Below are 26,725 nucleotides of genomic sequence, written 5' to 3'. Positions count from 1 at the left end.
TATGTCCCTCTTGGAGTAGTCAATAAACCATTCTTCTCTCTGCCCGTCGGTAGATCGACGGAGCAGAAACGTGGCAGCAACCAGCAGGTTGGAAGCCCTGGTCGCCACACTCACCCGCCTAGTCCCGACTCATCAGCGAAGCTCAAACCGCTTTGCCCTGGCATTGACTCTGCTAGGAAGTCACGAGTTAAGTCGTTTACCCGCGCTCGTGAGGGTCTACTTGACCCATGCTACTCAGCCAAAATCATGCAACATTCCTCTGACATTGACAGTGTCAGAATGCCCCGAGATAAGATGAACCCTTGCTCTCGTGGACTCACTCCTCTTCATGGCTCCTCAGCCACCATTCCGAATCAACCTCCCCCTGGCAGTGATAGTGTCAGGAAGTCACGAGGTAAGCCGAACCCTCGCGCTCGTGAAGACTCTTCTCACCCTGGCTCCTCAGCCACCATTCAATATCAACCTTCCCCTGGCATTGACCGTGTCAGGAAGCCACGATGTAAGCCAAGTTATCGCAGTCGTGGGGACGTTCTCCGGCAGAACTCCACATTCTTTGTCAGGCCACTCTTCCCTGACATTGATCGTGTCAGACGATACCGAGGTAAGCTGACTACTTACTCTCGTGAAGAAGCGCCTCACAGCGGCTTCGGAGGTAAGCCCCAACGAGAACACGTGCCTCGGGCACCCCGCCTAAGCCCCAATCACCCTCCCCAATCCGCCCCAGGAAGGAAATATAACTCATCCAATCGCCCAATCTACTCTCCCCAGCAGCCCCACATGTTTCACCCAGGTGACTACATAATCAGGGACGGAAAGTAGACCACGGACAGACTTGGACAGACTCTCCTCCTGGCATGGATACCCCTTTATTTTCCAGATTTTTTTTTCTAATGCTGTGATAACAACTGATCTTAAAGTTAGAGTGACATCAGTCTGCTCGCACTTTATGGATCTTTCTGCGATAGATCCATCTTGGCGGCGGCGTATGTGACAAGTCAAAAACTCGCTGTCAGAGTCACTCTAAATTATCACAGCATTAATTATTATTTTTCATTATTTATTTATTTTATTTTAATTATTTGTCCATCCTACCCCTAAATCATTCACCCGCACCACCTTTTCCGCTCCAAGCTAGACTTAGTTGACCACCTTGGAGATAGCTAAGGCGCGTCCTTTCATTTATCTGCCCTTGATCGGGGAAAGGTAAACACCTAATCTCTTTTGTCTTGCCCGCCGGATGTCTGAAGGACGGTCGCGGTTGACACCGCCTTGGTTTGAATGCAAGCTAATCCTCCTCCCCCCCCCTTTCTCCCACGTCTCTCTTTGATCTAAGAGATTACACGGGTCAACATACCGCGTGATACACCAAGGTGCGTCGCTTGTCGGACTTCACCCACGTGTAAGCTAATTCTTAGCCTAGCCCATTTCCTGTGTCCGCCCGCACTTTCCAGGCTTATATAAAGTAAACCAACTCAAGCCAGACCCTTTTTCATTTCTCATTCGAGCTGAGCTATCGAGTCTGGACTATATCACTTATTCTCTCTCCTAGAGGAATACCTGGTGGTAAGCCGAACTTAATCACAAGTTCCATCTTAATTACTCTGTGTATATTTCCATTGGATTTTATCATGTGTATTTTGCCTAGTTCATTTATATTTAATTAGTGCATTGTGTTTTTCTCACTGGCGTAAGTAGAAAACATAAACATGTGCTATGTATATATTTTAGTATTGCATTAATCTATTAATGCTACGTTGCTCAATTGATCATTGATGCAACCATGTATATATTTGTACACCTTATTTTATTTCCTTTATCTCGGTTGATCGCCTTGATGATTGTACTATCGCACTAATACTGCGCTTAGAAAGGAGATATGAGTTATCTCCCCTGTATTGAATTATCTCCCCTTTACTCATTTTACTCTAATGAGAGTTGCGCCGCTTGAACGGACACACCATTCAAGCGCGCTCCATTGTTCTCGACCCACGGTCATATGTAAACAATCATCTGGGTCGCTGACCACCGCCCAATTCAACCCCCCCCCCTTTTCTTTCTCTATCCACCTGTGTTGTTCATTTGAGATTATTATTTCCCCTTCTATGTACATTTTATGTTATTATTTCCCCTTTTATGTACATTTTGATATTGCTACTATCATCCATCTATTTTCCAAATCCCATTTGTCATCACCTCCCCCTTGTGCTCTAAAGCAATTTTACCAATCTGACGAATGCACCTCAGTCGAGGGCATCGATAAGATGTATGAGAGACATGTCCTAACTTGTCTTTATTTATCCGCAGCCTCCCTCAGGTGTCTGCCTATTGCCTAGTTATTGGATCAACGATCTATTTACCTGCAGTTGTGCTTAGTGCTATTCAGCGCTGCACTTGCCTATTTATTTATTGGATCAACGATCTATTTACCTGCATTTGTGCTTAGTGCTATTCAGCACTGCACTCGCCTACTGAGATCTACTCAACCCTACCACTTGGCGCTATCGGCATTGCCCGCCTATTCGACAGCCCACCTGTCAAGCTATTAGGTGCGACGTCCCTATAGATTCAGATCTGTGTGAGACGTCATAGCTACGCCAACCCTCTGCAACTCACTGGACATATCCTGTCAACTACGCTGCCCACGGCAGATCCGCTCTGCCCGCAGTAACCTTGTGCCCACGGTAGCCGGCCACCCGCCCTACTGTGTCCACTACAGATATTAGATTTTGGGGATTGAGACTCCACAAGAACTATATCACCGGCGTCCCTCTATCCGCTAGAGCGCCACCTCCAGCTGCAGAACCTCAAGCCAGGACACAGCCAGCTGCGACATCAACAGGACAACCAGCTAAGTCAGAGGACAAAGTGACATACTCTCTTATTAGGTGCAAGAGTGATGATTAAACATAGAATATACTAGAGATAGATGCAAACCCTCCCCCTTTTTATTCTTATATGTATATTTATGTAAATAAATATTCTTCATTTTTAACTTTTGTATATATCTTTCATTGCTTTGTCTCGTTGCGTGTCTGCTCCCGATTCATATGCTGATAAGTGGGGGTGTGATAGTTTTAAAAATAATCATCCCCTAGACATAAAACGTGCCAAACACACGTCACATTTCCCCACCTGTCACATTTTGGCGAGCCCGTCCCGGGATTTAACCCATTAGTACAGCAGGCACGAACAGGCAGCAATAACTAAATTCCATTTCAATATTTTTTTTCTTAAAATATTTATAAGTATCATCACTTCGCATTATCAAGAGTGTCACTTTTGTCATATTTTATCTATTATTATTATTGCATTTCATGTGTAATATTTTCTTGCAGGAACTTTGTGATTAACGTAGGCAGACACCGCATTCCTTTTGCACTCTTCCGGTAAACAGCGACTCACTTTTACTAACCCACTTTCTTTATTTCTAGCTCAATCCCATTATCCATTCTATCTGCCCCTCCACCATCCTAAAACCTCTCATTACCCACCCCTCATCATTATGGCCAGCGGCACTCGCTCCAAGTCTGAACCTGACCGCAAGCAGCGGATAGCAGATATCATGGATGAGGCTAAATTGTTTAGCGACGCAGAGCAGAATGAATACATCAAGGGACGACTTGCTGCTCTTGATAGAGAGGAACGGGAAAGATTAGCAAGGGAGCATGAAATAGCTATGGAAAGGGAGAGAAGGGAAACTGAAACAGCATTGAAGGAAAGGGAAGCGAGAAAGGAAGCGGAAATAGCTATAGCTAAAGAAAAAGAAGTCACAGAGTGAGAAAGAGAGCAACAAATTACAGCGAGAGAAAAGATAGCCGCGGACAAAGAGAACGAGGCCGCCCGCCAGGCTTCTTCCGAGTCCCGCCCGGCTAGCCCAGCATCCTTTCAAAGTTCCTTGAACGGTCTACCCCACATGCCAATGGAGCACTTCGACGACAAGACAGAGAACATCGAAGTTTATCTTGTCCGCTTTGAGGAAGTAGCACGCTTCTACGGTCTGCCAGAGGAGAAATGGTGCTTCCGGCTATCCCAATGCCTCCGAGGCAAAGCCTACGAGGTCTACTCCAAACTCCCCTCCGGCCAGCGAGAAGACTACGCAGCCCTCAAGCAGGCGCTACTCGTCCAGTTCGAGCTGACCGCCGAGGCCTACCACAAAAAGTTCAGAAGTTCCCGCCTCGAACGCAGAGAGACCTACGGTAACCTCTGCGAAAGGCTGGACAAGTACCTTATCAGGTGGCACGCTCTCAGCCAATTGCCAGAGACTTTTGATGGCCTAGCATGCCTCGTACTCTCTGAGCAGCTGTTAGAATGCATGTCCCCAGAGGTCAGAGTTTATGTCAAGGAGCAACAAGCAACAGCTCCCGCTGACATAGCTTCCGCCGCTGACCGGTACTTGAACGCCCGTAAGGACTTAAAAGGTAAAGCAACCGAGACAGACCAGCAAACAGACCAACCCACTTCTCCTGCTCAATCCAACCTTGCTCCTAAAACTCCCCAGCACAACCAGGCACCAGGTCGGCAATCAGCCCCCCCCTAGCCACAATAACCGCCCCAACCACCAGTCTCGCTATAACCAGGCCAACTACTCTCAGCGTGACTCACGTCATGGCGCGCGTGACAGTAGACCCACTCCACATCGGCAGCAGCAGGCCCCACGGACCCTATCAATGGTGGCGCCAGTCCCCCAACCCTCTGTGATTGATCCATTTGACAAACCAGAGGAGGACACATACGTCGTCTCCACGATGGCCGTGGCTCCTCCGCCCACTGCCATTGAACTCGGCCAACCAGAACTCCCACCCGTGCTACCTCACCCCACCTCTTCTCCTCCGGGAGTAGAGAACATTCTGGCCAATGGTGTTGAAGTCTTGGGCCTTTACGACTCAGGCTGTTCGTTCGGCGCGGTTATAAATAGAACGCTGATTGACCCATCGGATCTCACTGGTGGAACAGTGACAATCCAGTCTATAGACCGTGGCACTCCCCCGCAGGTTCTACCTGTCGCGAGAGTACACGTGGAGTGCAGATACGTACATGGCACCATTGACGCCGCCGTCATGGACACGCCAGTGTATGACTTCATTCTAGGCTCCAAATATGTCCCTCTTGGAGTAGTCAATAAACCATTCTTCTCTCTGCCCGTCGGTAGATCGACGGAGCAGAAACGTGGCAGCAACCAGCAGGTTGGAAGCCCTGGTCGCCACACTCACCCGCCTAGTCCCGACTCATCAGCGAAGCTCAAACCGCTTTGCCCTGGCATTGACTCTGCTAGGAAGTCACGAGTTAAGTCGTTTACCCGCGCTCGTGAGGGTCTACTTGACCCATGCTACTCAGCCAAAATCATGCAACATTCCTCTGACATTGACAGTGTCAGAATGCCCCGAGATAAGATGAACCCTTGCTCTCGTGGACTCACTCCTCTTCATGGCTCCTCAGCCACCATTCCGAATCAACCTCCCCCTGGCAGTGATAGTGTCAGGAAGTCACGAGGTAAGCCGAACCCTCGCGCTCGTGAAGACTCTTCTCACCCTGGCTCCTCAGCCACCATTCAATATCAACCTTCCCCTGGCATTGACCGTGTCAGGAAGCCACGATGTAAGCCAAGTTATCGCAGTCGTGGGGACGTTCTCCGGCAGAACTCCACATTCTTTGTCAGGCCACTCTTCCCTGACATTGATCGTGTCAGACGATACCGAGGTAAGCTGACTACTTACTCTCGTGAAGAAGCGCCTCACAGCGGCTTCGGAGGTAAGCCCCAACGAGAACACGTGCCTCGGGCACCCCGCCTAAGCCCCAATCACCCTCCCCAATCCGCCCCAGGAAGGAAATATAACTCATCCAATCGCCCAATCTACTCTCCCCAGCAGCCCCACATGTTTCACCCAGGTGACTACATAATCAGGGACGGAAAGTAGACCACGGACAGACTTGGACAGACTCTCCTCCTGGCATGGATACCCCTTTATTTTCCAGATTTTTTTTTCTAATGCTGTGATAACAACTGATCTTAAAGTTAGAGTGACATCAGTCTGCTCGCACTTTATGGATCTTTCTGCGATAGATCCATCTTGGCGGCGGCGTATGTGACAAGTCAAAAACTCGCTGTCAGAGTCACTCTAAATTATCACAGCATTAATTATTATTTTTCATTATTTATTTATTTTATTTTAATTATTTGTCCATCCTACCCCTAAATCATTCACCCGCACCACCTTTTCCGCTCCAAGCTAGACTTAGTTGACCACCTTGGAGATAGCTAAGGCGCGTCCTTTCATTTATCTGCCCTTGATCGGGGAAAGGTAAACACCTAATCTCTTTTGTCTTGCCCGCCGGATGTCTGAAGGACGGTCGCGGTTGACACCGCCTTGGTTTGAATGCAAGCTAATCCTCCTCCCCCCCCCCTTTCTCCCACGTCTCTCTTTGATCTAAGAGATTACACGGGTCAACATACCGCGTGATACACCAAGGTGCGTCGCTTGTCGGACTTCACCCACGTGTAAGCTAATTCTTAGCCTAGCCCATTTCCTGTGTCCGCCCGCACTTTCCAGGCTTATATAAAGTAAACCAACTCAAGCCAGACCCTTTTTCATTTCTCATTCGAGCTGAGCTATCGAGTCTGGACTATATCACTTATTCTCTCTCCTAGAGGAATACCTGGTGGTAAGCCGAACTTAATCACAAGTTCCATCTTAATTACTCTGTGTATATTTCCATTGGATTTTATCATGTGTATTTTGCCTAGTTCATTTATATTTAATTAGTGCATTGTGTATTTCTCACTGGCGTAAGTAGAAAACATAAACATGTGCTATGTATATATTTTAGTATTGCATTAATCTATTAATGCTACGTTGCTCAATTGATCATTGATGCAACCATGTATATATTTGTACACCTTATTTTATTTCCTTTATCTCGGTTGATCGCCTTGATGATTGTACTATCGCACTAATACTGCGCTTAGAAAGGAGATATGAGTTATCTCCCCTGTATTGAATTATCTCCCCTTTACTCATTTTACTCTAATGAGAGTTGCGCCGCTTGAACGGACACACCATTCAAGCGCGCTCCATTGTTCTCGACCCACGGTCATATGTAAACAATCATCTGGGTCGCTGACCACCGCCCAATTCAACCCCCCCCCCCTTTTCTTTCTCTATCCACCTGTGTTGTTCATTTGAGATTATTATTTCCCCTTCTATGTACATTTTATGTTATTATTTCCCCTTTTATGTACATTTTGATATTGCTACTATCATCCATCTATTTTCCAAATCCCATTTGTCATCACCTCCCCCTTGTGCTCTAAAGCAATTTTACCAATCTGACGAATGCACCTCAGTCGAGGGCATCGATAAGATGTATGAGAGACATGTCCTAACTTGTCTTTATTTATCCGCAGCCTCCCTCAGGTGTCTGCCTATTGCCTAGTTATTGGATCAACGATCTATTTACCTGCAGTTGTGCTTAGTGCTATTCAGCGCTGCACTTGCCTATTTATTTATTGGATCAACGATCTATTTACCTGCATTTGTGCTTAGTGCTATTCAGCACTGCACTCGCCTACTGAGATCTACTCAACCCTACCACTTGGCGCTATCGGCATTGCTCGCCTATTCGACAGCCCACCTGTCAAGCTATTAGGTGCGACGTCCCTATAGATTCAGATCTGTGTGAGACGTCATAGCTACGCCAACCCTCTGCAACTCACTGGACATATCCTGTCAACTACGCTGCCCACGGCAGATCCGCTCTGCCCGCAGTAACCTTGTGCCCACGGTAGCCGGCCACCCGCCCTACTGTGTCCACTACAGATATTAGATTTTGGGGATTGAGACTCCACAAGAACTATATCACCGGCGTCCCTCTATCCGCTAGAGCGCCACCTCCAGCTGCAGAACCTCAAGCCAGGACACAGCCAGCTGCGACATCAACAGGACAACCAGCTAAGTCAGAGGACAAAGTGACATACTCTCTTATTAGGTGCAAGAGTGATGATTAAACATAGAATATACTAGAGATAGATGCAAACCCTCCCCCTTTTTATTCTTATATGTATATTTATGTAAATAAATATTCTTCATTTTTAACTTTTGTATATATCTTTCATTGCTTTGTCTCGTTGCGTGTCTGCTCCCGATTCATATGCTGATAAGTGGGGGTGTGATAGTTTTAAAAATAATCATCCCCTAGACATAAAACGTGCCAAACACACGTCACATTTCCCCACCTGTCACACAAGGCTCCAAAACCGGATTTTCTGTCAGGGTTCCTAAAACGATGCAAGAGCTGTAAGGTGAAGAAGACTCTCAGCACTGTGCACAATAAGTGTTCATCGCCAGCTTGTCGCCTAGAGAAGCGATTCTTCAGTCAAGTTATTGAGAGTTTCGTTAGCCACAGTCAACGTTTGAAGTTTGTTTGTTTTTACCGTAGGGAGGCACGGGCCGCACATGTAAACTTAATAACCTGTACAGTAAATAGTTTGTCCGATTGTTTATTTTTTTATTTTTTTTTTCATTTTATAAAACACGTATTTACAGTGCTCTAAAATTCAAAGCATAAGGCTGTAAACTCTCTTCACAAAAATCGGTCTAAAGCGACATTCATTGCCACTTCCCAGCTGGTTCAATAGCCACTTCGATCAGACGGTGAATGCCTGTGCGGGAAAAGATTTCTCAATTGGTAACATCTCGGTATGATATTCCTAGGATCCTTCTCAGCCATCAGATCTATAGGATAAATGTTCACGAGGTACTGGGTAACATGCGCCCAATATGCATAACTTTAACTAAGTGAGTCTTTATCCGTCATCTCGTGTATAATTTAATTGTATTTCGAAGTAATGCTAAATCGTCTGGGAAATCCAACTCAATTTGGTTTACGTCAAGGTAGTTTGAATTATTTTTTTTTTGAAATCGTCGATGGCTAGAAGAAAGAGTAATGAAGGATACGATACACCCTTATCGCACACCTATCACGATGTTGAAGAACTTCGTTATTCCCGAGTCTGTTGTGACACAACAGCTTGATTTGCTTAAGAGATGTCACTGAATCTGGACAAACTGTTGCTAGATGCCTTATTCTCTTGCTATTTTCCAGAGTGATTCCAATGGACGCTATAAAAGATTTTTAATTTACAAAACTGATCAATATCCATTGTTGGTATTCCAGGCTCTGCTCGACAATGTTTCGCAGGGCGAAAATTTGTTCATTGCTAGATTTGCCTTTTCGTGAAACAATAGTATAATGTAAAACCGTTTCCGTATTTTCTTAAATAATTTTCTATAATAATAATAATATGTTCATTTCAATGTTTCGAAATTCAACAATTTTACATTTTTAGTCTATGGAATAACGATGATGTCAAACAACGACACTTCAAAATAGAATTGAAAACCATTTTTCGTGTTTACAGTTTTATTGTTCAACATAAGGAAACAAAATAAACAACAGTTCTTGGGTTTTTTTTGTTGTTTTTTTTTTTTTGGTGTGGGGGAGGGGGGATATTATTTTTTCCCGGGGGAGGGGGGTTTGACACCGTGAGCTTTCCGCAGTTGGTGACACCGACCCTAATGACGCCACTGATACCAATGATAACATAATGGCACCTGAATTTTATCTTTATAGCGATTCTCTGGGCATCTGTGTTATGTTGTCTTTCTGTAAGCTCGTAAACAAGTTATAGATCTAGGTTTTCAAAATATAAATAAAGATAACTTTAAATTTGACTAGAGGAATAGAAAATCATTAACTTGAACAGACTAAATCTTCGGGTATTTCCGGAATTAGAATAGAATGGCCCGGCGGGATTAAAAAAAATACGTTTTTTTTTTTTTGTTTTTTAAATCTAACATTCATTAGATAGTAAGAGCAAAATAAACGCTTTATAAGAAGTAGAAAGGATGAATTGTCTTTAAAAAAGTATTGTAAATACTTTATTGGAAATAATAATGTTAAGTATCATTTTTCTTCAATTCGATATAATGCAAAGCTCATGCTGCACATTACACATGTCTCCATTCTGGAAATTTAATACTGGGTTATAGTTATAGATCTAGATATCTAAGTTATTATTCTAAAGATAAGCATTCGCCACAGTACATAAATTAAGTAAGCATTATGTATAGATCTAGATCTATATATAAGATAGATTTTGCCTACCTGGTTTAAATCATTACGTTTTTTTTTCTTGTAAAATAGAAATCATATCGGGAATACCCAAAGAAGGGGCAATACATGATAAGATCTAGGTCATAGACTTATATATATTTTTTAACACTACAAAAAAATGTGAACATTTTTTAGACAGTTGGATCAAGGCGTTGTTTTTGTAAAGTAGTTAAAAGAAGTAAAGTTGTTTTCCATTTTTTTCAACCCTAACCTATGTAACATATAATTTAATTTTTAGATCTAGATCTAGTAATTGAACATAAAAAATTACTTTCGTCTCATAGTTTTTATTTTGCAATTTGTAGATCGGAATTTAGTGACTAATTTTTTTGCTTTTTTTAAATTTTATGTGAGATTTTAATACTAAACCATTATTTTCCCCAGCGTAGCCAAGGGGGTTTTGAGTTTAAAACCCCCTATCAGGGGGTTTTGCAGTAAAATCCCCCTCTTCTATAAACAAATCAAACAAAAAATAATGCAAACGGCAATCCCCATAGTCTAAGAGCATAGCTAAGGAAGATTTTCATTTTCAAAAACCCTCAGCAAATTAACGATAAAACCCTCTCTTCGATATAAGACTATCCATTCATCAGTCACCAGATTCTATGAGGGTAGCCAAGAGTTGTTTTTTTTGTGTTTTAAAAACACCTTCAGCGGGGTTTGCAGCTACTAAAATACCTCTTCAATATAAAAAAGCAAATGACCCACAAAAAATTCTATTAGCGTAGCCAACGGGGTTTTGAATTAAACCCCCCTTTCAGCAGGTTTTAAAGCTAAAAAATATCTCTTCAATATAAAAAAAAGCTAATGACACACACAAAAGTCTATGAGCGTAGCCGAAAGGGTTTTGAGTTTAAACCCCCTTCAGTGGGGTTTGAAGCTAAAAAATACCTCTTCAATATAAATAAAAGCAAATGACACACACGATCATAGCATTTTCTTTATATTGAAGAGGTATTTTTAGCTTCACACCCCGCTGAAGTGGGGTTTAAACTCAAAACCCCTTTGGCTACACTCATAGAATTTTGAGTGTGTAATTTGCTTTTTTTATATTGAAGCGGTGGTTTTTAGCTTCAAACCCCGCTGAAAGGGGTTAAACTCAAAACCCCCTCTTGGCTATGCTCATACAATCTGGTGACTGATGTATGGATAGTCTTATATTGAAGGGAAATTTTATCGTAAATTTCGAAAAAAAGGGGGGGGGGGTAAATCATAATCTTCATTAGCTGTGCGCTTGGATTTTGGGGATTATCGTTTGCATTATTTTTGTTTTCTTTTATAGAAGAGGTGTATTTAACTGCAAAACCTCCTGGCAGGGGTTTTAAACTCAAAATCCCATTGGCTGCGCTGGGGCAAGTGATGGTTTAGTATTAAAAACTCACCTAAAATAAACAAAACCAAAACAAAAAATCAGTCAATAAATTTCTCCCAACCCCACTACTAGGGGGGGGGGGGTTAAACCCCCAAAATCCGCCCCCTGGCTACGCCAGGTTGAGCATAACATGTACAAGATTAAACGAAGAAGCAACCATGTTTATTTTTCTACATATTCGGAAACTCCCATTGTTTTATTTTTAAATTGTATAGGAGTTATGTAATAGTAATAATTAATTGAAGGTCCAATTGTATATTGAACCAGCACAGTAAAAGGATTTGTTAGGGAAACATGAGAGATTCTATATTCCCTAAGTCATTTTGGAAACATTTTTGTAATGACGAATATGAACAATTTGGAAACGACTATCAATTCGATAAGTTTGCTAGATATTTTATTTGTTCTAAATGTTTTTGTGCATGGCGAATTGAATAGAAAGTGTGGTGAGACAAAGAATAAGTTACTCACACTGAGTCACTGGCGGATCCAGGGGAGGGGGTGGTACGGGCAATCACACAATTTGTATTCGAATTTATTAGTTATGTTAATACTATATACTATTTATTTATATTGCAACCTATTTTTATATTATTTCGCTCCCCTCTAGTATATTGGTCGATTTGGTGGGATTGGGAGGTGGCGATTGCATCAATCCCACCCCCACCATATACGTTCGAGTGGGGGCGGTCAAATTTATTTGTAGAAATCACAGCTTGTCAACATAATCAATTCAAAATCTATTTAATTAAAAAATTCCTCTGTATTTTGCCTTGGATAGAACCTCTTTCAATGGCAGGTCCGTCCATTCTTTCATGTTGTCTTCCCATCGCTTTCTCTGCCTGCTTCTTCTTCCTTGTACAGCTCCCTGAAGCAAGGTCTTTGCGAACCCGAAGAATCCATGAGCCCAAATCTATTTGATATATCGAATCCGAGATTAAAGAACGCTTATTGTATGTCTCAGGGTTAACTCTCGAAGCCTTTCCCATGATTGGGTATAGCTGGAAGGCAACAGGAGCTGGCGACCCTTCGGCAGTTGGCAGCATCCAGTGCTACATCCTGGAAGAACCTGTGACGCCGCAGACCCCAAACTTTAACGGTACTGCCGTTTCTTTGGATACATCAGCTGCGTGGAAAGGAAAGAACTGATGTATAGGCGACATCGTTCCGACCACAGCTAATGCCCAGGCATTCATCTCATTTCCATGAGATGATCCATAGTCACTTCACGACTGAAGGAGGCCATAGTATGGTATGTCTTTAATTGAAATAGTTTTTTTTTACTTACTTTAAATCAAATTCTGCTATGTTTAAGTAGAATTATAAACTTAGAATTTAAATAGTTCAAGTTTAATCATATTTAATTAATTAAAGTGATTTTCTTTTCTTCTTTCAAAGGTGAACATAAAAGCCAGGAATGTAAGAAGTTTCATTCACGAGTTATATTTTTGGAATCTTTTAGCATCGATCATTCGCCACACGATTATCGTAATAACGAATTGTATACTTGATGAAAGCTTTTTTACCTTTACCTATCCCTCAGTCTGTTGGAATGTTGGGGCACCATGCGAGATATGTGTTATGAACATAAAGATAAGAGAGCCGAGAACCATGTCTGTATAGTATGGCTTTAATACACTGAATGACTTCACAACACACATTTCGTGAACACATTCTCACGGACGAGTTACAAGCACATGTAAACATAAGAACGACAACCGATACAGAATATAATTTTCATAACATTCACCCCCGGTTCAAATAATGCTAACTAGTATTATCAACAATGAAAGAATTAAGTAAGTGTAGAATAATAATAGAGATTCAAGTAAAAAAACAATGTAGAATAGCATGACATAATGTAACATGTTGATATAAGTAAGTGTAAATCAAATAGCTTATTAAAATATATCATGATAGATCAAATATCACATTAAGTCAAGTCAACAAAACCAAATGAAAGTAGTAAAATAAACAAATGTCATTTTGGAGACAAAACTGAATGTCAAAGTAAGAGCTCTAGTAAGCTGATGAGCTTTTACACTTTGTAGTTGGGCCTAGTTCTCCTTACTCTAAGATTGTATGTATGTAAAGTTTCATCTGCTTGAGTTTCGGACGGTCTGGCTATGTCTTCGGTGGTGCTGGTGGTTTCTTCAGGCATGATAGAATCAGTCGGTTGATTCCTGGGAGGTGAGCTTTGGACGGGGCAGCCAATATCAAGCTCTGTTCCACTCTGATTCTCATTTTCTATAACTTTTTGTTCCTCCCTAGGGGCTAACATTCGTAATGAGACAGTTTCCTCTCGACCGTTTGGTGTTCGGATAACGGCGTACTGAGGGTTGCATGTTACCAAATCAACTTCCTCTGTTATGTGATCGTATTGTTACAAATGAACAGTGATAGGTAGAGGTCAACGTATGACCCCGGCGAGATGACACAGCAACTAGTGTTCCCTGGAATCTACATGTGCAAACAAAGACAGGATGTGACGTGTCCACACGTGTTGTTCCAGGGGACGAACAGATCTAAGTAGGGGGACAGTTACTAATGAACAGTGACAGATAAAGGTCACTACGTGTGACCCCGACTTGATGACACTGCATCGAGTGTTTTCTGGAATCTACGTGTATAAATAGAGACAGGATGTGACGTTTCCTCACGTGTTATTTCAGAGGATACTAGCCGTGTTTGTGCAACTTTGGACAAGCGATTAGGGACTCTATATAAGCCAGAGAGTTAATGTGAAAGTCAGTCGTATGGAGTCGTGAGTGAGCCGTTACAGTCGATACAGACGATGTAAGACGTGTGCGGCTCTGTGGAAGAGAAATGTGTACGACTCGATGCAAGTTAACTAGGGTAGAGTTAACTGGAGTGGACTACTGTCGTTAAAGTCTATACAGCGAACTACAGTGGACTTGAGCCGTTACAGTCGATACAGTCGATGTAAGACGTGTGCGGCTCTGATTCGGTAGACTTGAGTGCGACTTGGTTCAGCTTTAGGAGACCTGGAGCGACACTGGGAAGTATGTCGTTGGTCTGTTCTGTGGAATACGGCTCGATGCAAGTTGACAAGAGATGAATTGCAACGAAGTGAAGAGATGAATTGCAACGAAGTATAGCTAACTGTAAACTGACAGATATTGTACAGTCTTCTACGCTACATGTTACATTGACGAATTGTTAGGGTTAATAGTCATTAAAGTTATATGAAACTGAAAGTTGAGTCGTCAAGTTCTTTGCAGTGTTTTTATTTGTGTGCCAACTAATACATCTAGCCAGAAGATTCAGAAATACGTAACAATTGGTGTCAGAAGTGGGATCTTTCTGGCTAGAATGTGTTCCATCAAACTTCTTAATGAACTTGACATGAAAGAACTTAGACAAGAGCTTCGAGAAAGAGGTCTACAGCTTAACGGAAATAAGGAAACGCTAACAGCACGTCTCAGACAAGCCCTGTTGGAGGAAGATGAGAATCCAGACACTTGCCAATTTGAAATCAAACCTAATACGATGGAGCTCCTGAGAACTTTGCAATACAAAATGAACTCGGTGAAAGAGAGCATTAAGGAGATAGAATCAGAAATCAACACTAGATTTTCTTCATTTAACCAGTTGATTAAAGTCATGAATGAGAATGAACAAATAGCTACCACGCCCAACAAGACTGAAGAACAAACAGATACAATAAAAGATCAAACGAGAATCATGATGAACGAGCTACTGAACACTCAGCAGTATCAGATTGAGTCGACAGATGAAAGAACTACACCATTGATGAACAGCGAACAATTGTCCAACCAAGAATGTGGCGATACAGACAATTACGATAGGGATGCTGGTGATGGTTGTGCTGTCTGTGACTGTGATAGCAAACCAAACGTATGTGGCCCACAAGAAATGAAAAGAGACGATAGCTGTTATTGTTTCAACGAGAAGCAGAATGAGACCGCTGAAGAAACAATAGAAGAGACCTATAGTTTGACCGAAGCTTTAGCTATAGATATACCTGATATGAGTACCTCAACTAGCCAAACAGATCAAGACAACGTTGGGTCTGCGTCCAAGCCTGTTGCTGTGGGCCTTAAAGACTTCTGTCTATCTGCCAGTGTCTACGAGAGGAACTCGAAGCTTGATTATTGCACTCATGCGTTTGACAAGAACTGTACGTACGTGGCTATGCAAGAAGACTGTGAATGCCAAGAAATACACCAACAAGCTCTAGACTTAACAGAAGCTTGTACAGCTATCAAGGTAGGCGCGAGAAGCCCTAGTGATAGTCAAGGAATTACAATAGAAACTGATGCTGAAGTTGATGGACCTTTGCACGTTGAATGTTATCAACCTGCCCCACAGTCGAGTCCTCCAGACTCGGATGAAGGTGGTGACGTGTTTGACAACTTGCCTTCAAGTGGACTTGCAGCTCATTCGCAAAGCACCCATCAAAGAATAATGCTGAAGCAACTTGTTAGATCAACAGTCTTGATGACTACAGCTATGAAATACAATGCCTTCCTATGTGCTAAGTCGCTGCCATCAGCATTGATCGACAGGAAAGCAAGACAACGACAACGACATCAACGCAACCAAAGAAATATCAAATTGAGGAGGCGGAGAAAGCGACATATGCAGAGTGCAACGTGGATGGCTCCAACAAGATCAAGATACAAACCCACCCCTTCTCCCACTGATAGACCCCCACCTGCATTTATGAAACTCCATAGCCCATGTTGTTAGAAAACAAGCCCACCACTTCTCCCACTGATAGACCCCCACCTGCACTGATGAAACTCCACAGCCCATGTTTTTAGAAAGATTCTGTCCGGAACCATCAGACCAAAGAAGAAAGCCTTACTATCAGTTGAAAGTGTGAAGCCACTAAAGAATAATCTAAGAACATTCCTCATGAGAATAGGTTGATGAAGTATAACAGAGGTTTTAGAAGAACGCTAATTAAGTCAGAAGCAAGAAGGACAGAAAAGAAGTAGTTTAAGATGTCAGAACTGTAGTGAGTAACCATCTGTGACAGAACTGTACAAGAAGATCAACCCTACAGACATCGTACAAACCCAAGTCAGTTGCTGTTGTTTAATAGAGCATGTGAATATTGATGCACTGTAATGAACCTGATCATCTCTGAAGAAGCTCTGGAAAAAGATGCTTGAAAATGTAAAACTCAGCCAGTGAAGCACGAAATCGTTAGAATGCTGATAAATTTTCTCGACAAGAGTGCCCAATGTCGTCATCTGAAGGTCGATGTTTCCATACCAAGATTGATGAAAACATTTGTGAGGAACTGTTGAAAAAAATGAGGATTTGGCTCCCATTCTTCTATGGAAAGAAGATGGACAACTGCCAGATTGAAAGAACATCTCTGAGAAGGGAGCAACCACCAAAGCTTCCTACTTGATCGTCGATCGATTTCATCAGTATCGTGATGAAGTAGAATCTGTTCGGGACGAACAGATCTAAGAAGGGGGCAGTGTTACAAATGAACAGTGATAGGTAGAGGTCAACGTATGACCCCGGCGAGATGACACAGCAACTAGTGTTCCCTGGAATCTACATGTGCAAACAAAGACAGGATGTGACGTGTCCACACGTGTTGTTCCAGGGGACGAACAGATCTAAGTAGGGGGACAGTTACTAATGAACAGTGACAGATAAAGGTCACTACGTGTGACCCCGACTTGATGACACTGCATCGAGTGTTTTCTGGAATCTACGTGTATAAATAGAGACAGGATGTGACGTTTCCTCACGTGTTATTTCAGAGGATACTAGCCGTGTTTGTGCAACTTTGGACAAGCGATTAGGGACTCTATATAAGCCAGAGAGTTAATGTGAAAGTCAGTCGTATGGAGTCGTGAGTGAGCCGTTACAGTCGATACAGACGATGTAAGACGTGTGCGGCTCTGTGGAAGAGAAATGTGTACGACTCGATGCAAGTTAACTAGGGTAGAGTTAACTGGAGTGGACTACTGTCGTTAAAGTCTATACAGCGAACTACAGTGGACTTGAGCCGTTACAGTCGATACAGTCGATGTAAGACGTGTGCGGCTCTGATTCGGTAGACTTGAGTGCGACTTGGTTCAGCTTTAGGAGACCTGGAGCGACACTGGGAAGTATGTCGTTGGTCTGTTCTGTGGAATACGGCTCGATGCAAGTTGACAAGAGATGAATTGCAACGAAGTGAAGAGATGAATTGCAACGAAGTATAGCTAACTGTAAACTGACAGATATTGTACAGTCTTCTACGCTACATGTTACATTGACGAATTGTTAGGGTTAATAGTCATTAAAGTTATATGAAACTGAAAGTTGAGTCGTCAAGTTCTTTGCAGTGTTTTTATTTGTGTGCCAACTAATACATCTAGCCAGAAGATTCAGAAATACGTAACAGTATTTAGATGATCTAACGTTCTTCTTCAGCAGGACAGGACCTGGACTGGTCAACCATGTTGGCAAGGATGTCCCGGAACCACTTCTTCGGTTGAACCCAAGAAGTCGTTCATGTGGTGTCCTGTTAGTTGCAGTGCATAGTAATGACCGGATGGACCGTCTCAACGGTTAAAGGGCGATTCGGATCAATAGAGAGAAGAAAGCAACGGGCCGGCCATCTTGGTTGAGGGTAGCTGCAATGGCTATATCAGAAGCATCCGTCTCAACGGTTAATGAGCGAGAGAAGAAAGCAACGGGCCGGCCATCTTGGTTGAGGGTAGCTGCAATGGCTATATCAGAAGCATCCGTCTCAACGGTTAAAGGGCGAGAGAAGAAAGCAACGGGCCGGCCATCTTGGTTGAGGGTAGCTGCAATGGCTATATCAGAAGCATCCGTCTCAACGGTTAATGAGCGAGAGAAGAAAGCAACGGGCCAGCCATCTTGGTTGAGGGTAGCTGCAATGGCTATATCAGAAGCATCCGTCTCAACGGTTAAAGGGCGATTCGGATCAATAGTATATACGGCGGCTTTTTCAAGCTCATTTTTCAAACTTTCAAATGTTCTTTTGACTTCTTCAGTGACAGGAAATTGTTGATTTCTTGTTAACAGGCTAATTTTTGTTGAGAATTTAGGTATCCACTGTGAGTAGTAAGCCAGAAGACCCACTACTCGTTTCTGTTCACGCATGTTCACTGGTACGGGTAATTCCCTTAGAGCGCGAAATCTCTCAGGATCCGGCTTAAGTTGTCCTTTGGAAATCTCGTATCCTAACAGTCTCACTTTAGTAGTGCTAATTTCACTTTTTGTTTCATTAAAAGTGATTCCATACTTTTGAGCACTATCAAGAAATCGCTGTAGGTTTCGGTCGTGTGATTCAGAGTCCATACCACAGATGGTCACATTGTCCACATAAGCAAAAGTGTCAGTGATCGTTCGTCTTCGATGATTTTGTCAATCGTACGCTGAAAACAGGCGACTCCATTCGTAACGCCAAACGGAATCCGACGGAACTGATACAGTTTCCCACATGCTTCGAAGGCTGTGAACGGCCTTTCCTCTTCTTTTATAGGAATCTGATGGTAAGCACTTTTCAGGTCTAAAATGGTTATGAACATAAAGATAAGAGAGCCGAGAACCATGTCTGTATAGTATGGCTTTAATACACTGAATGACTTCACAACACACATTTCGTGAACACATTCTCACGGACGAGTTACAAGCACATGTAAACATAAGAACGACAACCGATACAGAATATAATTTTCATAACAATATGTCTACCGTCCTTCTCCATTCTTGTCTCCATTCTTGTCTCTTGCCCTGGATAGAACCTCCCTTCCGCCCATCCATTCAGTTATGTTGTCTTCCTATCGCTTTTTCTGTCTGCCTTCTTTTTCCTGGTACTGTTCCAATAGTTTTACATTAGTTAGCAGGTCATCCTGGGGTCCAATCGCGGTAGTAACCCTACCTTTAATCTCTTCGTTTGTGATGCGGTCTTTAGACTAGCAAGCCTACAAGAATGTGGCAATGACCAGAGTTTGCATCAGTCCAAATCTTGTGCCGAGGGGTCACCTTTGTCTATTCATATTATTTTAAGTTTTGAAAGTGCTGCTGTGGACTGTACAATTCAGGCCAGTAGCTCAGGTTTCGTCCCCTCATCTGAGACAATAGCTCCGAGGTATTTGAAACTTCTGACACTAGTCATCTTTTCATCCCCCAATACTGATGCCCCTTTTTAGGCCCTGGTTATAATTTAATTTTTTTTGGCATTCATTTGCTTACCATATGTTGTTGAAGTCTCGTCTTTGATGAAAGCTATAGCTAATTTAACGGTTAAGTGTATTGTTGTCTGTCTGAATAGACCAGAGTTTTATCCCCGTACACATATACTATTTACTGTCTATTATAGAAGATAATGTGACAAGTCTAGGCTGGTGACGTAGGATATAAGCTTTTTACAAATTGTGATAAAATTCAAGCGATGGCCGTACATCGGAGGACATCTTTGTTGTAATCTACCTACCTATGTGAACCATGTCAACACCCAGACAAACCAAGCAATGTCTGTTGGCTGATTTATGTAATTACAGCGTCACAGATAGTCTTTGATGACATTTAGGCAGAACACACATCTTGTAGATTTTTATTATTTTTGATGACCAGGATAGTGAAGTGGTCATTCTTAATAACTTCAGTGTAGGCCTACAGTACGTGAACGTTTAGAGAGATATGTGTCCTCAGAAATGTGTCCTCAGAAATATGTCATCAGAAATGTGTCATCTGAAATGTGTCCTCAGAAATGTGTCCTCAGACATGTGTGTTATGTGACAAGGCGATCAATTTTTCAAGATGGAAGAGCGAAGAAATCGTCTCGGGAATAAAGGTCAAAACAAATGAAAGAATTATGAACAAGCTGAGCTTTACTGTGTCACATCTTTGTGGAGATCCTAAACACGTATGTATAGGTCAGTGGGTGTACATTAACTAGTGCTGTATCGGCTAGGTCAGGGATGGGCAAATTACGACCCGCGAGCCACATGCGGTCCGCCGAGGTGTTTTATGCGGTCTGCCGACACATACAGAAATAAAAATGCAAATAAAAATGCAAATATAAAAACAAAAATATCTATATAAATTATTGAAACTGTCTCATTATAAAAAGTTCTAAGTAAACGAAGATTATGCTTATTGGCTATACAACAATACACTCAATTTAAGACACAATGTCTGAGTGTTGGGTAGGCTTGGAACAAGATGGCAAGTGTAACAACTGATGGAGCTCGATTTTTGACTGAGAACCATAAACTTGAAACAGGAAAGTTTGCACAAAGCTGCATATAATTTGTACATTAATATATAGGATATACAGAGAAATGAAGTAATGAAAGTTGCTAGGGCTAGGGGAGTTAACCACGGGTAGTTCCAATTCATGAATAAATAAACCAATGTATCTGCTAGCTTAGCATTGGGAAGGCAAAGGAGAACAATATAAAATCTCAAGGATTAAATTGTGATGTTACTCGAAGGACATTGACTGTGACTTGGTTACCAATATTTCTAATAAAAAATGGAAGACAAAATTTCATGTTATTTACAATTGCTATTGCAATTGATTGTTTACATATGAAATGCAAATACATATTAAATCTTCTCAAACTAGGCTTTCCCATTTCTACAGGCAAATAAAAAAAATAATTTTCGTCATTTTGCTTTGCTGAAAGGTGAAACTATCGTTAGTGAAATCACTGGTCAATGTTGACTGACTGTAATTTGACAGCAGTCACACACAGAGGTAACAACTAGTAAGATAGTTTCACAGCAAGATTTGGTGACACGAATGTCCTGACGGTCAGATTGTCTGGTGATGACATAATCTATGAGGTGCCAGTGTCTTGAGCGGGGATACATCCAGGAAGTTCGCTTTCTGAAGGCGTTCAGCATAGACCCTGGCACCTGGGAGAGGTACATGACAGAGCATCATGGCGTCGCGCTGTGAAAACTGGCGCACAGGTTGCTGAGGAAAAAAGAACAACGCAGGCAGAAGAAAAACGCCAGAAAAGAAAAGCAAGACATCGACACTAGCTCTAGTGTGCGGCCGAACATTCCGGGCTCACATAGGTCTCACCAGCCACATGAGGAGGCATAAAACCCCAGTGCAAAGCCCTCAGCCCCCCTGGATGACAAAGTGGTCATCATCGAACCACGATGGACGAACTATATATATATATATAGTTTCACAGTTAAGAAACATTATGCATGAGTGTAAGAAGTAAAATACTGCACTTTAAGTACAACTGTATATTTGTGGGGATATTCTTATATAAAAAGACAACATCGATTTTAAAAAATCGTAATACAGTGTATATATAAATTACAAGACATTCTACACAGCAAGCTTATCTTTCTAATATATATATATATATATATATATATATATATATATATATATATATATATATATATATATATATATATATATATATATACATATATATATGTGGCCCGCCATTCCCAAACTTTTTTTAATGCGGCCCTCGATACAAAAATGTTGCCCACCCCTGGGCTAGGTGCACCTTTCACCCCATTTACTAACATAACTTGTAAATGTCATGGAAGCTGTGGAGCCAAAGTCTACTGTTTTTGCTTTAATAATAATAAAATGAGGCTTGTCTTCGAGTCCTAAGATTAATGAGGAATGTAGTATTTCCCGTGGATACGCACCCCCAGCGGTGACCTACATATTTTGCCACTATCAGAGAAAGCATAACCATTGTCCTCCTGTGTTTGATTAAGATTTTCTTTTGCCGTCTAAGTCTGGCCTCAGCAGTGGATTTTTTTTGGTCTCAAATGTATCTCCCTCGGCCTTTTTAAGTGACCTCCAGCTGTCTCGTTCTGAAGCCGCATGCAACCAGGTGCTCTCTTCTATGTCAGCTAAGGCAAGTTGGCGCCTAAGCTGGTATTTAAAGCGTTTCCGTATATTACCTCTGTTACGTTGACCACAATTTGGTTTTGACATACGTTCGTCCCCCAAACGGGATACGTGCCCTGCAAACATTATAACTATTATAACTATAGAAAATCAAAATATACATTCACACTCACTCATAATGTAAAATGTACATATAAGATAGTTCATTAGTATTTAATGATTTGATTGACTGGGGACCAAAGAGTTTGTGTCTGTCTTTGCTATATTTGCCTTGTATTTCTTTGTGATGGTAGAATCACTAAATCCTGACTAAAAGAATGACTTTTATTTCTAAAAAATCTTTTTAGTTTTCGTAAGAATGTTGTTCTCAAACAGCTGCCCAAATGTATTTTTTTTTGCCAATGACCTTACTAGCAGCCAGTGGCGTCACTAGGGGGGTGCGGTACGCACCGGGTGTCACCAGTTAGGGGGTTGACACCCAAGTAAAAAATGCACTTTGTGAATAACTGACAATTAAAAAAAATAAATAAATAAACCACAGTGGGTAAATATTGGAACATGTTCTTCACAATTTATAAATAGATCTATTTTCTTTTTTTCTCATTTCCGCTAAACATATTATATTTTTTTATGAAATTCTATCATAAAATTTAAATGATATACCATACTTAATATATCTTGAAAAACGTGAAGCCTTATTTTAGGTGGATACCAGTTGTATATATTTGATTTTAAAATGTATAAATCGAATCTATTGAATTTGTAGCTAGAACCGTATTATCAGGATTCGAACCAATAGTCACTGTTTAACAAATGACGACATTCTTCAGATATAAAATACTATTGAAATCTCACATTTAATTAATGCAAATTTTGTAAAATCAGAAAGTAAATAAGTGGCCATTGAGATTTCTGAAGAAGATGATTGTATTTCATTTTTCTGTAAAAGAAGCTCTAGCCGAGATGAAGGAAATGTTACAATGTGTGCATCGAATGATATACTTGAATATTTTAGGGGATTAATTTTTCTTTTTGGCTAGTGTCCAGAATGGTACTGATGCTTTCTGATTCGGACGATTTATTCACTTAATAGCAAAAAACTGTATTCTTTTGTTATCGACTATTTTTAACAAAAATTGTATTGAAAAGAAATAAAAATTTGTAACTTAATTTAATGTGTGGTTGAAATATTGGAATATTAAAAGACATGAAGAATTCATCTGGATTGGAAAATTAGAAAGTAGTTATGATTTAAGTAAAGAAGAAAAACAATGGAAGGAGTCAGTGCACGGTCTATTTCTATAAAAGCACAATGTATGACTTTTGTGACCATATTATCAACGAGTCTTTATTGAATAAAGAATTCCCATGAGATAATGAAAATGTTATGTGGATAAAACCCATTTCTTGAAGTACATCTGTCATGTTAAAAAGTTTATAAATGTTTTAGCAAACGACATAAAAGTTATTAGAGTTAGAATGACTGCAAGCATATATTTATTTTGTTTGACAACACACCTGACATAGCACACGCTGATCAGATTCAGAAGTTATACGATTTTAAGGGAGACAAAAAAAAAACTGATAATAATAACTTAATATCTTAAAATTTTTAGAAAAGGTTGAAATAGAATTTATATGTGGAGCTCAAAGATATGAAAATGCAGCTTCAATGTATGGAACTAGGGAGGGGTGCAGGAAATTTATAAAGAACCAACAGAATGGCTATTTAATAGATTTTTATACCATTCAATCAATCTATGTGTTCAACATTCTTGTTCGAAATTAGCTTTTGCCAAGCATTACTTTTTAATACGATTAAAACACGTATATCATTCTGAAATTATTGCCTCTAGTGGCGCAGCTTAAGATTTTTTATTTTACCTAGCTTTTTTTTTTCGGGTTGGAGGAAATTTACTAGCATGCCAAAGATACACAAGAGTAGGCCTATCTTGAAACTGTTGTCAATGAGGCGACTAATTAAACCTTTTCTTTAACAAAAAAAGCATAACACTTGAGCGCAAAGTGTTATAAGAAAAAAAGTGTCTTCTAAAAAAAAAAGGCACCGTGTGATTCAATAGATATAAAAAATTAAAAACAAGAAGAAAATGTCAGACGAGCAATCACAAAATGCCGGACTCACTATTTAAAAAGAGAAAAAGTGGTTCATTCTTTAGTGCATTGATCGTTTTTTAACTCTGAGCTTCAAGTCTTACTGGAAGCAATCATTGATGTAACAGATAAATTTGGAGCGATCCAACCGAATCATTCTTTAGTTCAACAACCAACGAAGTATTGTAGATGTCAGTTTCAAAATATTGGAATATATGATAATTTCTCAAAAGGCGACATTCAAACAGAAATATCACGACTGAGAAGAGATCTAAAGGCAACAAAAGTTTTTCTTGAAGAAAATAAAAGTTGACAGTGCATGATTTATTTGCCACTAAGACCTTCAAAAATATCTCTAGATCATTTAACAAAGCCTTCAACCTTTTCTTACCATCTGCTTATCTATAGCATCATGTGAAAAAAAGATTAAAATAAAAAAAAAATTAAATTAAGAACTTTATGAGACAAAGGAACAAGCGAAACTTTCCCAAAAGGAGGGAGGGCGCGGGGATGACACCCACCCTAGTGACGCCACTGCTAGCAGCATTTATGTTTAGGATTGTATGAAGTTTATTTCTATTTTTAATACTCAGATTGCCATGCCAAGCAGTAATATTCAAACATAACATATGCAGATGTGAGCGTGATAAAACATTAAATAAGGAAATATTTTCTAAGTAATCGTAATTTTTGCTGCTCTTTTTTGCTATGATCAGTATTTGCAATAAAAAGTAATGTATTGTCTAAGATAGTAACAAGGTTTTAAAAGTCAGCGCTATTTCAATTTTCTCCCCAGCTACAGAAAAATTATCTTTTTCTTCTTTTCCTTACACAAATCGATTATCATTTTATTTAAATTTATAGTATATAAAAAAGACATACAAAGGTGAGATTGATTTTTATTTGTTATATGTGCATTTAAAATTATAGTTATATTTCGGTCATATTATTGACAATAAAACTGAATTCTGTGTGTAAATAATTTAATAAACACTTTTTAAGCTTAACAAACAATTGAATAGAATGTTTGGATTATTTATCCCTTTAACAGAGTATCTGCTATGTGTACTTCATGTTTTAAAGTTAATTTCTTTTTAGAATCGGAATGCAGAAGCATCTAAAGCAAATGCTTAATGTTTAAAAGTGTGCCTATATATACTACATATGTACATATATAATAGTAATAGGGCTTGTCTTCGAGTCCGAAGATTTGTGAGGAGTGCAGTATTTCCGGTGGCTGCGCAGCCCCCAGCTATGCCCTACATATTTTGCCACATCCAGGGCAAGCATAACCATTGTCCGCAGGTGGTCGATTTAGATTTTCTTTTTGCCGTCTGCGATTGTCCTCGGCAGCGGATTTTCTTTTGGTATCAAATGTGTATCCCGCGGCCTTCGTGAGTGACCTCCAGCTGTCTTGTTCTGAGGACGCATGCAACCAGATGCTCTCTTCTATGTCAGCCAAAGAATGTTGACGCCCTGGTCTTTGAAGCGTTTCCGTGTGGCGCCTCTGTTACGTCGACCACCTTTTAGCTCACCAAAAAAGACTGCTTTTGGCAAACGTTCGTCTCCCATACGGTATACGTGCCCTACATAGAGTAACTGCCGGACCATAAGCAGTCCCTCTATACTGTCCATACTGGCGTTCGCAAGGACATCACTGTTTGTAGTGCGGTCTTGCCACCGTCTGTCCATGATGGAGCGCAAGCATCTTTGGTCGAAGAGCTCAAGAAGTCTTAGATGCTTCCTGTATAGTGTCCATGTCACAGAGCCATATAGAAGGGTTGAGAGAACCAGCAGGCGGAGCGATCTGTTCCGTCAAACTCTCGCCTGAACGCGTCCAAAAGCGCTACTGGCCCTGGCCAGACGGTTATCAACTTCCCTTGAAAGTGAGGCGTCATTTGACACATACTACCTAGATATGTGAAGTGGTCTACCACGTTTACCGCGTTCTGGAGATCATGTTCATTGTGAGCAAGCAGGGCTCAATCATCGGCATAGAAAAGCTCCGTTATGACCATCTCCTGTGTTTTTGTATGTGATAGTAGACGTCGAAGATTGAACACATTGCCGTCTGAACGAAACCGGGTGTAGATGCCTTCGTGCAATCGCTGCCTCATTTGACCCAGCATTACGCCAAAGAAGATAGCGAATAGAGTAGGAGCAAGTACATAGCCCTGCGTCACGCCATTTTCTATTGGGAAGTG

General features: G+C 41.0%; 2 protein-coding genes across 3 annotated transcripts in view; one reads left to right on the top strand and one right to left on the bottom strand.

The window, feature by feature from the left end:
• LOC106060009 (uncharacterized) overlaps nt 1-8,305 on the bottom strand; it is a 45,768-nt gene extending 37,463 nt beyond the window's left edge. The window contains exon 1 of the mRNA XM_056040618.1: nt 8,231-8,305. The gene's annotated coding sequence lies outside the window, so the exon portion shown is untranslated. The remainder of the gene's footprint in view (nt 1-8,230) is intronic.
• A 1,537-nt stretch (nt 8,306-9,842) lies between these two features.
• Nucleotides 9,843-25,384, top strand: LOC129928094 (uncharacterized). Of its 2 annotated transcripts, none has more exons than XM_056040601.1 (3): nt 9,843-9,952; nt 12,507-12,794; nt 12,941-25,384. In XM_056040601.1, exon 3 carries the CDS (start codon nt 14,876-14,878, stop codon nt 16,274-16,276), a length of 1,401 nt encoding a protein of 466 aa, XP_055896576.1. In that variant the 5' UTR covers nt 9,843-9,952; nt 12,507-12,794; nt 12,941-14,875; the 3' UTR covers nt 16,277-25,384. The 2 variants fall into 2 exon arrangements, with proteins under 2 accessions (XP_055896576.1, XP_055896575.1); XM_056040600.1 differs by lacking the exon at nt 9,843-9,952 and adding an exon at nt 10,178-10,348.
• The last annotated feature ends 1,341 nt before the right edge of the window (nt 25,385-26,725 follow it).

This window comes from Biomphalaria glabrata, chromosome 9 (assembly GCF_947242115.1).
Source record: "Biomphalaria glabrata chromosome 9, xgBioGlab47.1, whole genome shotgun sequence".
Classification (NCBI taxonomy): domain Eukaryota; kingdom Metazoa; phylum Mollusca; class Gastropoda; family Planorbidae; genus Biomphalaria; species Biomphalaria glabrata.
The sequence above is the reverse complement of the archived record's forward strand: the minus strand, read 5'-3'. Positions and strand labels throughout refer to the sequence as shown.

Excerpts from the sequence above, each read along its gene's own strand:
- LOC129928094 (XM_056040601.1), top strand. The coding sequence starts at position 14,876 with ATGTGTTCCATCAAACTTCTTAATGAACTTGACATGAAAGAACTTAGA.